At 49.9% G+C, this 11,868-nt stretch overlaps 2 protein-coding genes across 2 annotated transcripts; both read left to right on the forward strand.

Annotated features, from left to right (window-relative positions):
* Window positions 1–2,206: 2,206 nt before the first annotated feature.
* Window positions 2,207–3,600, forward strand: LOC311191112 (mas-related G-protein coupled receptor member B4-like; the record flags this gene model as incomplete). Its single annotated transcript, XM_084263210.1, has 2 exons — window positions 2,207–2,211; window positions 2,613–3,600. 2 exons carry the CDS (start codon window positions 2,207–2,209, stop codon window positions 3,598–3,600), a joined length of 993 nt encoding a protein of 330 aa, XP_084119336.1.
* Window positions 3,601–10,247: 6,647 nt separating this feature from the next.
* Window positions 10,248–11,254, forward strand: LOC311191113 (mas-related G-protein coupled receptor member H-like; the record flags this gene model as incomplete). Its single annotated transcript, XM_084263211.1, has 1 exon — window positions 10,248–11,254. One exon carries the CDS (start codon window positions 10,248–10,250, stop codon window positions 11,232–11,234), a length of 987 nt encoding a protein of 328 aa, XP_084119337.1. The 3' UTR covers window positions 11,235–11,254.
* Window positions 11,255–11,868: the final 614 nt, after the last annotated feature.

Here is an 11,868-nt window from a genome sequence, read left to right on the forward strand (position 1 = left end):
GTCCCCTCATGCTGCCCAGGGGTTTATAAAGCCAAAATGAAGTGGTCTGGAAAGTCCTGCCTCATCTGTTCTGTTCTCCAGGGTGAACACAGTCACTGTCTTGGGCTCCAATCTCTACTCTGTCTTCTTCACAGCATGGAGATGCCCCAACTCTTCCTGCCTCTACCCTCTTCTGGGACACTGGTGCCTGATACAAAGCACTGAGCACTCACTACCTTGATCCTCAAAAGCCCCCAGACTGGAGGAGATGATGGTGTGGGACAGAAATGATGTTTTCAGCTCCCTCTGGCTTGACGTCCTCCTGTGCCACAGCCTGGCAGAGAAAACCCATCTTGGTCTGGCTGATGGAGCTGGAAGCATCTGTCGGCAGCCAAACCATCACCCTGCCAAGGGGGTTTAACTGGGGAGCCAGGAAGGGACAGGCAAAGAGGCAAGTGATGCCAATGATATGTGCCAGGTCGGTCAGAGGATGGACAGACAGACAGCTAAGGGCTGTTGGCTTTTGGAAAGCGCAGCTCAGTGCCCATGGAGCAAACTGCCAGGGAAACCCAAGAAAAGAGACAGAAATAGAGGATGGGGAGGTTCTCACAGGAGAGAGAGATTCTTGAGGACGTTGAGCTCTGCCTGCCAGATGATTTTATTAGCTTTCCTGACACACATGAACAACTGCTACCAGAACACGGCTTCCTTTCAACACATACAAGCCTAACCCGATACGAACTAATAACTGATGCCTGTAGATCTTGTTGTAAATCAAAATTTTGTGTGAACACACTCAGGACGTTGCCCACAGAAGCCGGTGAGAAACCCTGGGTAACTGTTTTGCAGAGTACATGGGTAGATCAGGCAGCAGGCACTGTGTTGCATGGCATTACCTCTGTGCTTTGCTTATCATGACCTGTTGGCACTTGAAAAGGTTGGCTTGGTGAAGGGATGGGAGATTCTCTAGTTGGGGGCACAAACACAGCATTAGCGAGGGAGAGAGGACATGATTTTGATCCTGGGGTCCCTGGTTCCCAGCAGAAGCACCCCACAGTCCCAGGTGCAACAGGACTGCAGCAGGTAGGAATCATCTCACTGAACTCCAGCTTTCTGGAAATGACATGGGCCTGTTGGAAGAAACCACTGTAAGCTGCTGACTGCCTACAAAGGGAGTGTAGACAACTCAAGAAGCCTACAATGACTCCCTTTTACAGCTGTAGAAGACTACAAAGGGAATCTGTGTAGTCTTCTTCAGTTTGTTGTCTTCTACACTCCCTTTGTAGTCTACTACAAAGTAGAGTAGTAGTAAACTACTAATGGAGTGTAGAAGACAACAAATTACAGGAAACCTGCATTTTTTAGATTATTAAAGCTGAGTGAGCAGCACTGATTCATCTTTCCTTAGGAAAACCAAAAGATTTTCCTGAAATCCTAAGTCATCACTCTGCTCTCTGCCAGGGCTCCAGTTCACCCACGGATCTTCTAATTTTGTTAGCTCCTTGCGCTGTGAAACTGTGGTACAGGAGTGGCAAAGCTAGATCTGAATCACAAACAGGTTTTTGAGCAACACCAAGCTCGTAGCATGCAGTCCTAAAGACACGCCCCTGGAATGACAGGAGAAAAGTTCAGCCAGTTCAAAGATAGGAGTGTTGCAGGAAAGGGGTTGCTTTACAGTGAAAGAGGAACCTGGAATGGAGACAATGTGCTTTTCCCATAGGTTTAGTCTCTGAGCCTTTTAGTTAGTCATTTCCTGTACAAAGCCAAGAGCAGATTATAACCAGAACCCTGTGAGACGCAATGAAATACTTCTCTGTTTGTGAGAACCCTTGAGAACAGGAGCTGCTTTGCTAACAGGGAGAAAAGCGGTTTGTGAGTGGAGCTGAGAAAGAGCCCATGCTGGACACTGCACCAGCTCATCAGGGCAGGCTTCAGTCAAGTTTTCCAAGTGATAATTCCAGGAAATCTCATGAAGATCCTATCACGTGGGCAGCAGCTGGCGAGCGGAAGGTGATGTGAACGTCTGCTCCAGTGAAGTTCTCTCTCCAGGCTGTGAGAAGAAAGAAGGTCAGAATTTTCTGGGTGGGATTCCTCCCTTCCCCCTGCCCCCAGCTTAAATGATGCGCCCCCCCCCCCCCCTTACTGTTTTTGAACCTGTTGGTCAGTTTGCACTGAATCTGACTGGGAAATAGTGGTCTCTAGGATATTAAGACCTATATGTGGAAAAATGTGGTAGGGGAATACTGAAATGAGTGTCCCACTGAAGGAATGCAGTATCTTAGTAATATCAGTTGTAATATTAGACACCTTTGAGCCCAAACTCACCTACCCTTTTTGATCTCCAATGAGAATCCTTTAATCTTACTATTTCTTTTTTCCAGATCTGTCTTGTTCAAAGCCAGGAAAGAGGCATCTCCCTAGCTTTTGCTACACCTCTATACCTGCCCTTGTGCCAAACATATGCCCATCTCCCCACATCCTGTCTTCCGTCTCTCCTGTCCCTTTTGCCTTTCTGCGTTCCTCAGTGTGGAAGCTGGGGCATGGCTGCAAGGATCTGGAAAAGCCTAGTGTGGGAGGGGCAGCAGAGTTCCTAACATGTCTCTGTTTCATCTCATCCCTCCAGCTGTGTGAAGGGGAAGAAGCAGCAGAGGTTTTGCAGTGAGGACGCTGCTCCCTGCCAGTCCTGCTTGCTGGAGCCAGCCTGGTGGGATGGCATATAACAGGAGCTGGCACTGCGGGCTGCCGAGGCATGAGGATGATGACTATGACTGGACCGACTGCGAAACTGATGACTTGGGTAAAGTCCCTGTCACGCTGTTCATCTGCTTCTTTGGGCTGGTGGGAAACGGAGCCGTCCTCTGGTTCCTTGGCTCCCATGTCTGCAGGAACCCCATCATGGTCTACGTCCTAAGCCTGGCCGTCACCAACTTCACCTTCCTCCTCTCCATCACCGTTGCCCTGGTGGTATTTTACAGCTCAGGGAGCTTTTGTGACAGGCCGGTCTCACGGCATGTGGCAGCTGTGTTGAAAATCACCATCGTCTTCACCTTCACTGCCAGCGTCTACCTCCTGGCAGCCTTCAGTGCCGTGACGTCTCTGTCCATCCTCCCCTTCGCCTGCTGCCACTGCTCCTGGCACTTGCCGGTGCTCGTGTGTGCCCTGCTCTGCGCACTCTCATTCCTGCTCACCGTGACCCTCTACTTCATCCCTAGGGTGCTCGTTGTCTTCATCCTGAGCTACCTCTTCTCGGTGCTTACGCTGACGTTCTCTGGTCTAACCCTGCTTGCCAGGGCCTTGTGCTGTAAAAGGCAACACCCCCCAAGAGAGCTCTGCGTTGTAGTCCTGCTGTCTGTCGTCTTCTTCCCCTTCTTCACCGCTGACTTTGGTTACTGGCTCTTGCTGAGACTGTTGGATTTTTCAGCTTTTGCCTTTAACGCTTCCCTCCCATTGGCTTGTGCCAACAGCAGTATCTCCCCCGTTATTTACTTCTTGGCTGGGAGCTGTGCCAGTAAGTTCACAGTGTCCGTTGGGGCTGCTTTCCAGAGGGCTTTTGAAGGCGTAACAGAGCCGCAAAATGGAAATGAAACTCCCAGAAAAAACACTGTGGAAGTGGATGTTTAAACCTCTGCAGCCCCTCCCTCAGAGAAGGTGCTCAAGGGACAGAGCCATCCCGTGAGCTGGGGTGGGATGAGGAAGGTGCCTTCGGAGAGGGTCTGCCTGCAGCTGGGCGCAGTTGGCTTCAGCGCAGCGGAACAGGAACTCCTGCCCTGGGTGGACACCCCACGGCGTGATGAAATACCCATCAAAGCCTTTCACTTTGAAACTTGTGCTTTAAATCTGCCTTCCCCGGCAGCTCTGAGCTTCCCTGGTCAGCAAAACGAGCTTGCTCTACCCTGAGCACTATTAAAACAGCTGTGAAGGGTCTTAGCTCTTGCCAGTGGGTGTTGTTTGGTTGTTTTTTCCTTCGCTGTGCCTGCTTCTGAGCGGCGTGGGGGTGGATAAGGAAGCTTGGCACGGCAGGGCAGAACACAATTCCTGGGCAAACCCTTGTGTGTGGGCATGTTCAGTGGGTACAGGCAGGCGTAAGGATATGTGAGGAGTTTTGGGTTAGGGTTAGCTTTTCCAGCACATTTTCTGGGTTGTCTGCACACCAGGGTTTTTGACTGGAACTGCCTCTTGTCGTGGTTCCTCCCATTTTTCTCCTGGCTCTGCAGCTGGAGTAAATAATGATTTCGCAACCGTGACCTGAGGTCTGTATCCATTTTTGGTGTGTCTGTTTCTTATCTAGAAAAACAGGCAGAGCAGGGTTAAAATGCAACACCCCCAGTAGCACAGCCCTGCCGGAAGACTGTAGAGACCTGATTGTCCCATGTGAAAGAGTATACAGGGAGAGGGGAGGAAAACAAAGGACTTAATGGACAAGACTGTCTTGAGGTCTGAGGACTGAGTCCCTGTAGGGACCCCCATGGTAAGAGGGGTGTTGGCAGTGCTTTCGTCACTTCTCTCTCCCCTAAGTGCCTGCCAGCCCTTGCTATCATGGGGCTAGGGAATAAAGCGGCTCTCATCTGCCTGTCAGCTCAGCCACCACCCCCCATTGCTTTTGAGCTGGTTGTGTTTGGATGCCGTGGTCTCTAAGATCTAGGATGGTGACAGAAGTTTCTCTGTCCTGTGGCTGGTCTGTCAGCCCAGAACGAGGTGTCACCGGCCGGGCGGGAATGAAAATCAGTCAGGTGGCAGAGTACAGGTACAGAGCCCATAAACCCCTCTGGTACAAACAAGATGATCAGAGAGGTGGTGGCCTGAATGACCCTGTGGGCAGGGGAGATCTTGGGAAGCAGGAAAAGAACATGGAAAGATCTTCTGCACCTGCCATGGTCTGGATGGTGGGAGTACTTTCCTGGAGAACAGGTTGCAACTCCGAAAGTTTTTACTGTCCAAAAGACAGGAAAGGGAGAGATAGGAAATAAACAAACCAAACCCTCTCAACTATGGAAGACTCCTGCCCTGTTCTGTAAAGCAACTGTTTTAGTAAATGCTTCTTAGATGTTTAATCTCATTGTGTCTCCAAGCAGGAGTCACCACCCATGGGTTATACTCTGGCTTCTCTTTGGAAAAGCAGCAGCACACTAGTTACCCTTGGATTTAAGCGCACTGCAGAAAGAAGGACAACTCCCCACTGTGTTGGGGGCGGTGTGAATGCAGGCATCCCTGCCACCTGCAAATGCGATGATCTCCTCTGTCAGGCTGTGTGCCTCCTACCCTCTTTTCCCAGCAGTCTTACAGTTGCTGGGATGCTGCAAGGTACTGCAGGTACCTTTTGATGAGGTGCACCATGCTCTGGAGGTACCTGTCCTCTTAGACAAGACATAGGCTTTAGAGTGAGAGGAACTGAGCAGTTTTCTGACAGAGTTGAGCCAGCCTTGATCTGTTCACCAGTGACAAGCTGTGCAGTGAAGCCCAGTTGTTTATCCTTCAAAGTTTGGGGTCAGAGTTACCACGTTGGACAGAAACAAACGAAAAATGAAATCCAAGTTTAATTTGGGAGTAGTAGCAAAATGATGCCTTAGGTAGGTAGCTAGAAAAAGATCAGTATGGTCAGGATTTTGGTGTGTGTGGTTAGCCATTGAAATGGCCGTGTGGAGGGGTTGTTCAGCTCCTCCTGAGGATGGCCAGGTTCAGGATGGAGGCAGTGAAAGCTTTCCTCCTGATGCTGAAGATGGGGAACCAAAGGATGGCACTGCTCCTTGTCAGCCTGCTCAGGCAGATGAGCAGTGTGATGCTCCTAGTTATATAAAATTAAGCAGCCCCATAAATCAAATTATGTTTCATATTTCAGGCTTGTTTTGGTTGTGGGTACACAGGTATGTTCCGTGGGGTTACTATGAAATCTTTGCTGTAAGCGATGAGAGTACAGGAACTGTGGTCTGTGACTTGCCAAGATGCATCTGATCTGGTAATCCCCTGCCTTGCTTCACAGCAGGGCTTGGAGCTGTGTTTGGGGAGTGTTTGGGGAGCTGTGCCAGAGCAGGTCCCTGTCAGCCTCTACAGCTGACATTTTCCCACAGTGCTTTTCTCTGGCATCTGCAGGATGATCTTTGGCATCGGACATCCTGAGTTGCACCGTGTTAACTCACTCTTTGCCTTGAAATAGTTCCTTTCCAAACCCCATGTATCTTCTGGAGACGCTAGCTTCCCCCATTTCTTCTTCCAAGGAAGGCAAAAGAATCTGAAGCTTTTGTCCCCGTGGACACCACATTTCTGGAGATACTGAAAAATGAAACTTGTCTTAAAATCCTCTCATGGTTTTTCCTGTAGGGACTGATGGGAGCAGGGCTGGAGCAAATTGCTTTCCCTGGGCTGCTTTCTGTGCTGTCTGGTCCTTGAGAGACCATAGCAGGGAGGTGACAACCTCCAGGACATGATATCTTATCAGCTAGTTGTTGTCTGTTGCAACAAGCCTTGTTCCTCTTGAGCACAGCTGCGAAGCAGCTCCTTGTGTTAACTTCTGAGCATGAACAGGAGCACCAGGAACGTGCCACACGTAATTCCCTGGCACTGTGTATTTTTGTCAGAAAGATTTAACCCTGGCAATAAACAGCGTGACAGATTCCCACCTGAAATACAAGAGGATGCTCCTGTTTCTGCCCCAGCTCTGCAGCCCTGCCTGAGGTCGGTTTGTTTCTCTCTCCATCAGATGGGCGTGCAGGGCAGGCTCTGCTGCTGACTGCATCTTTGGACAGACTCAGGGATGCTCTGTGCGATCCACTCCCCTCTCCTGCCATCTAGAGGCATCAACCCCGCAGACGTTTGTGAAATCACCGCCAGACCCGTGCTGGATGTGTGTGTTCCCGCAGCCCTCCAAGACCTTTCTTGAGAGTACTCTCGTTGGACTTCCAGGATAAAGTGGCTCTCCTGGGGGGTCCTCTCGCTCCACCTCCCCGTGGAGCAGCAGCGGATGCAGAGGCACGGCCAGCTGAATGTCTCCACGCTGGGGGAACTGGGGCCAGGAGGCTGCACCACCCCACGGGTGAGGCCCATGGCAGCAATCGCCTCTATTCCTTGCTCAGCCTTTCACTTCAGCAGGGGTGCAGTTGGTCCCTCTGAGATACCCACATGACCCCCTTGGCACTCCTGTTTGCAGAGTGCTGCCTTGCTTGGACAGCAGAGACGGCCAGAGCTGCCCCAGAGCCTCGTATGTCAGACCTCCCCCAGGCAAGAGATATCCCAAAACACCATGAAACTCATCTGCTCACCCAAAGGACCCAGAGTTTATGTGCTGGGGCCATTTCAATAGATACAGCCCTGACACAGGGGCTAAGCCAGTGCCACGTTGGGTTTGGGCTACAAGCCCCGATGCCTCCACCCCCCAAGGCTGTCTGTGAGGCTCCACATCTCCAGGTCTCCTCGCCAGCCGTGTCTTACGGAGTGGTCTCCACTGCAGTGTCCCCAGGCAAGTGACTCCCCTCCTCACTTCTTGCTTTGGAGGGCGGCTTTTGCTGAGCTTTGGAACTGACGCCGCCAGCAGCTCCCCACCAGGAAATGAATCAATGGGTTGATGCTGCTGTTCAGTGATGCTGGCAGGTGAGACATCTGGGGTATAAATAGGCATATACCAATATGACCAAGAAAAATAACCACAGTGAGAGGAAACCCAAAGATTAACAGGAAGAGCAGGACATCCACATAGAGTTTCCATGGATGTTGTCTCTGTGAGCCACAAAATCACAGAATCCCAGAATGACAAGGTTGGAAAAGACCTTTAAGATCGAGTCCAACCATTCCTGTCCTGTGCTAAACCATAACCCTAAGTACCTCATCTACCCATCTGTCAAACACATCCAGGGGTGGTGACTCAACCCCCTACCTGGGCAGCCTGTTCCACATCCCAACAACTCTTTCAATAAAAACACATTCCTAACATTTAATCCGACCCTCAGCCACATTTGAGTTTGATGAACAAGGAGAAGTTGGCAAGGAATGGGAGTAAAGAGAACATGAGAAAATTCATAATGCTTTGTTCACAGTTTATATTAAAATAACAACTAAGCAAAGTCAAAGAAACAAAAAGTCCAGCGAGGGCCCAGAGCATCCCACGCGTGATGCCTGGCAAATGCTTTGGGTGGCGACACAGGTACCAGGTTGGGAACAAAACAGACAGGCACCGCTCTGTGCTCATCGCTGTCAGGAGATACATGCTGGAAAAACCATCCTGACTTCCAAACGTGGCATTCCACCAGCTAGAAAGAAAATCAACTGTCTCCTGGCTGAAACCAGGGATCCTTGCAATGCAGGAGTCACAGGTGAGCCAGGTGACCCCACTATTAGCACAGAGATTCCATGAACGCAATTACTAGAGCTGAAAGTGTAACAAGGTATGGGGATAAGTGTCTACATCCTAAATCTAGCTGTTGCTGACTTCTCTTTGCTCCTACTTTTTTTTCTGCTCATGCTGTCAGTTTAGATCTTAACAGCAAATTGTTCTTATGTGTTTATTTTTTCTAGGGATGAAAATCATGGGCAATAACTCCCAAGAAGAGGTATTTGAAAGATGGAAGGCACATGGAAAAGGGAGAGAAAATAAGCAATGCAAATGTCAGTCCTTATGATGCTAAAGGATGAGGTTGTGCGACAGGAACCACTTGTAGATAAAAGCATATTTGTGGCACTATGTACCCTACAAGATGTAATCTCAGAGGAGGCACGTGCATGTCAGGGATGTGATTAGGAGCAGTGGGCAAAGCCCTCATGCTGTTCTGTATGTGAGTACTGGTGATTTCTCATGGCAAGCTGAGGCAAGGCCAGTGCTGTGCTTCATTGGCTGTTGTTGAGGGCACTCTGTTGGCATCCCATGTGCAGGGAATGGGTGCATGATGGGACCTGGGGAAAGGATGTGCATGACAAGAAGTGGTTCTGCACTGGAGGAATGATGGGAAGAAGAAAGATCATTACGATTGTGGGACTTTCAGGGACTTCTGAGGGGCTTCTGCTGGTCCCCCCTTGTTAATGGTCACTGGCTCATCTCCCTCATTCTCACCTTTCTGCTTTCCTCTTGCCCTGCCAAATCTCTTCCCCACCATCCCATTGCCAATGCAGGCTGTAAGAACAGTGAAGGCCAGAAGAGAGCTAAGGGAAGTCTTTCACCACCAGCTTCACACAACAACATCCAGGAGACCCCCAGCACTGCAATCTTAAGCTAGAGGACAGGGGTGTAGACGCCCTGACCACAGCTAGTGATCCACAAACACTCAACCTGAGTAGTCCCAGTCCCATGCTGTGCCATGCTGTTCTGCTCTATCCCTTGGCCAAGGGTGGAACGTGATCTGTTGACCAGAGGAGTCTGCAGGCAGCTCCCACTTGGTGCTGGTGGTTACACACCTGCATGTTCTTGCCTTTATCTAAGACTTCTGGGATGGTTCTCATGTGAATAACCTTTTTGTTTGACAGGAGAATGCGTTGTTTTCTTTTTTAAAAAAAATCTTGTAATACCTCAGACCACGGTAGCAGGGTACCCTTTCTATGGGCAGCACCTGCTCTGATCAGAGGTCTGTCTGATGCTGCAAGGCACAGGCTTCCCGTCAGCTGAAGGGCCATAAGATTATCTGTGCTATCATTTCCTCCTTGGTAGTTTTAGATCTAGTAAAAGGCATTTTAAATGATACTTTACAGAGTATGAATGCCTTTCTTAACAGGGCCATGACAGATCAGCATCTCCTGGTGAAAAACTGGGGGAAGAAGAGGAAGGGGGTGACGTGGCCAAGTCCTACTGACAAGATCACTGTCCACAGGACGTGTTAGGGGAAGCTGTCACTCATATGATGAAATTGTGAGGGGAGCCTCTTGACCACGGGACGTGATCTCTAGTCGAAGGTCTGCTCCTCAGTACACAAAGGATGAGGCAAAAGCAGAGCGGGTGACCTCAGCAGCCATCACTGCCCTCTTTCTCCTGGCAAGCGTGGCTTTGCGAAGGCCCTGCGTGCTGGAGTTCTTGCAGCAGCACTGTTCCCAGGAACACCAGGAGGTAGGAGGCTGGGTATGTGCAGGTGGGAGATGCCTCCTGGCCAGGGACAGGGCTGGAGGCGTGTTAGCTTGTCCTGGACATGGAAGGGCTTGTAGTCTTTCCCGGCACAACCTGGAACTGTTGTGAAACCATGTGGAAAGGTGACGCGTACCAGGAGCGCTGATGCCCCTTATTTCCTTCTCCTTCATCGTGTTTCCTAGAAAGCAGTGGGAGAGGAAGGAGGCGGCCACCCAGAACAGGGTCATTCACCATGGAAGAGACCACCACAACAGACATCTCTCTGAACTACATGACTTCAGGATATATGGACTATGAGGAAATGATCGAACATGAATGCTCAAAACTGCCTCACGGGTTGATGGCCTTTGCAGTTGTCTGTATGGTGATTTCTCTCTGTGGACTTGTGGGGAATGGCATAGTCATATGGTTCCTGGGATTCCACCTGAAGCGGAACCCTTTCAGTGTCTACATTCTAAATCTAGCTGTTGCTGACTTCTCATTGCTCCTCCTGTTTTTTCTGCTTATGCTGGCACTTTTGATCCTAACAGCAAATTGTCCTTATGTGGTTAAGTTTATTTTTTACTACATGAATTTTTTTATTGCAGCTGAGTTTTTGTCCCACTTCTTTGACTTCAGCAGCCTGGGTCTCCTGACAGCAATCAGCATGGAGCGGTTTATCTCTGTCCTCTTCCCAATCTGGTATCGCTGCCACCGCCCAAAACACTTATCAGGCATCGTGAGTGGGGTGCTCTGGGCTCTCGCTGGGCTTTTTGTTTCCTCAATGTATCTCACCTTTAACTTTGACAGAAGCTACGAGACAGTATTTTCAGGTGTGGCCATTGCAATTTCCGTGATTTTGTCATCAATGATGTTGATTTCCAACCTGTCCCTTTTCATCAAACTCCGATGCGGCTCACAGAGACGATACCCAGGGAAACTCTATGTTGTCGTCCTTCTCAACATTATCTTCTTCTTTGCCCTTGGTATTCCTTTCAGTGTAGAGGTTTTCCTCAATCTTTCAAGTTCTCATGAATTATTTCCTGAACATAGCTCTTTCCTGCTGGCAGTACTGAATTGCAGCATCAATCCTGTCATTTACTTTCTGGTGGGGAGTTGCCGACGGTGCCGGATACAAGGATCCATGAAAGCCGCCCTCCGCCGAGTGTTTGAGGAGAAAGCAATGAGCAAAGAGGAGAGCCACGTGCCTGAGGACACTGTGGTGGAGACCACTGTGTAGGGTACTGCTGTTGAAGAGGACTGGAGATGCTGAGCCTTGCAGGAGATGAAGGTCCCTACACTCTCAGTGCCTGACTGCTGCCAGCACAGGGGCACATGGCACAGACCCAGCACAGCGCTGGGCTCAGAGCCTGTGCCTGGGCTGCATTCCCCACTGCCCTAGCTCCAGCAAGTAAGCTCTGGGCCCTTTGGTTCAGCAGATGAGTTTCATGGTGCTTTGGGGGATGTGATCTGACATGGTAAGCCCTGGGGGAGCTCTGGCCATTGAGCAGGTGAAGCTCTCATGTTGTTGCGTGTCTGCATCCTGGTAATGTCACAGTGTGGAGGGTTGCAGCCTTTCTTCTTTCGTTTGGGTTTTTTTTTTTGTTGGGTATTTTCTTGCTTTTTTTTTTTTGTTTTTTACAGGGCAGCACTTGCACTTAAGCCATTGCATGTTGGTTAACAGTGTTTGGAGAACTGTTTTAGCAGAGATTTTTCTAGAAACCATGATGCTTCCCTACTGTCTTTACCCCATACCTTGTTACACTCTCAGCTCCAGTGATTGTGTTTATGGAATCTCTGTGCTTATAGTGGGGTCACCTGGCACACCTGTGACTCCTGAATTGCAGGGATCCCTCCCCACCCCAAATACTTTA

Source organism: Gallinula chloropus, assembly GCF_964237585.1.
Source record: "Gallinula chloropus genome assembly, chromosome: 4".
Classification (NCBI taxonomy): Eukaryota; Metazoa; Chordata; class Aves; order Gruiformes; family Rallidae; genus Gallinula; species Gallinula chloropus.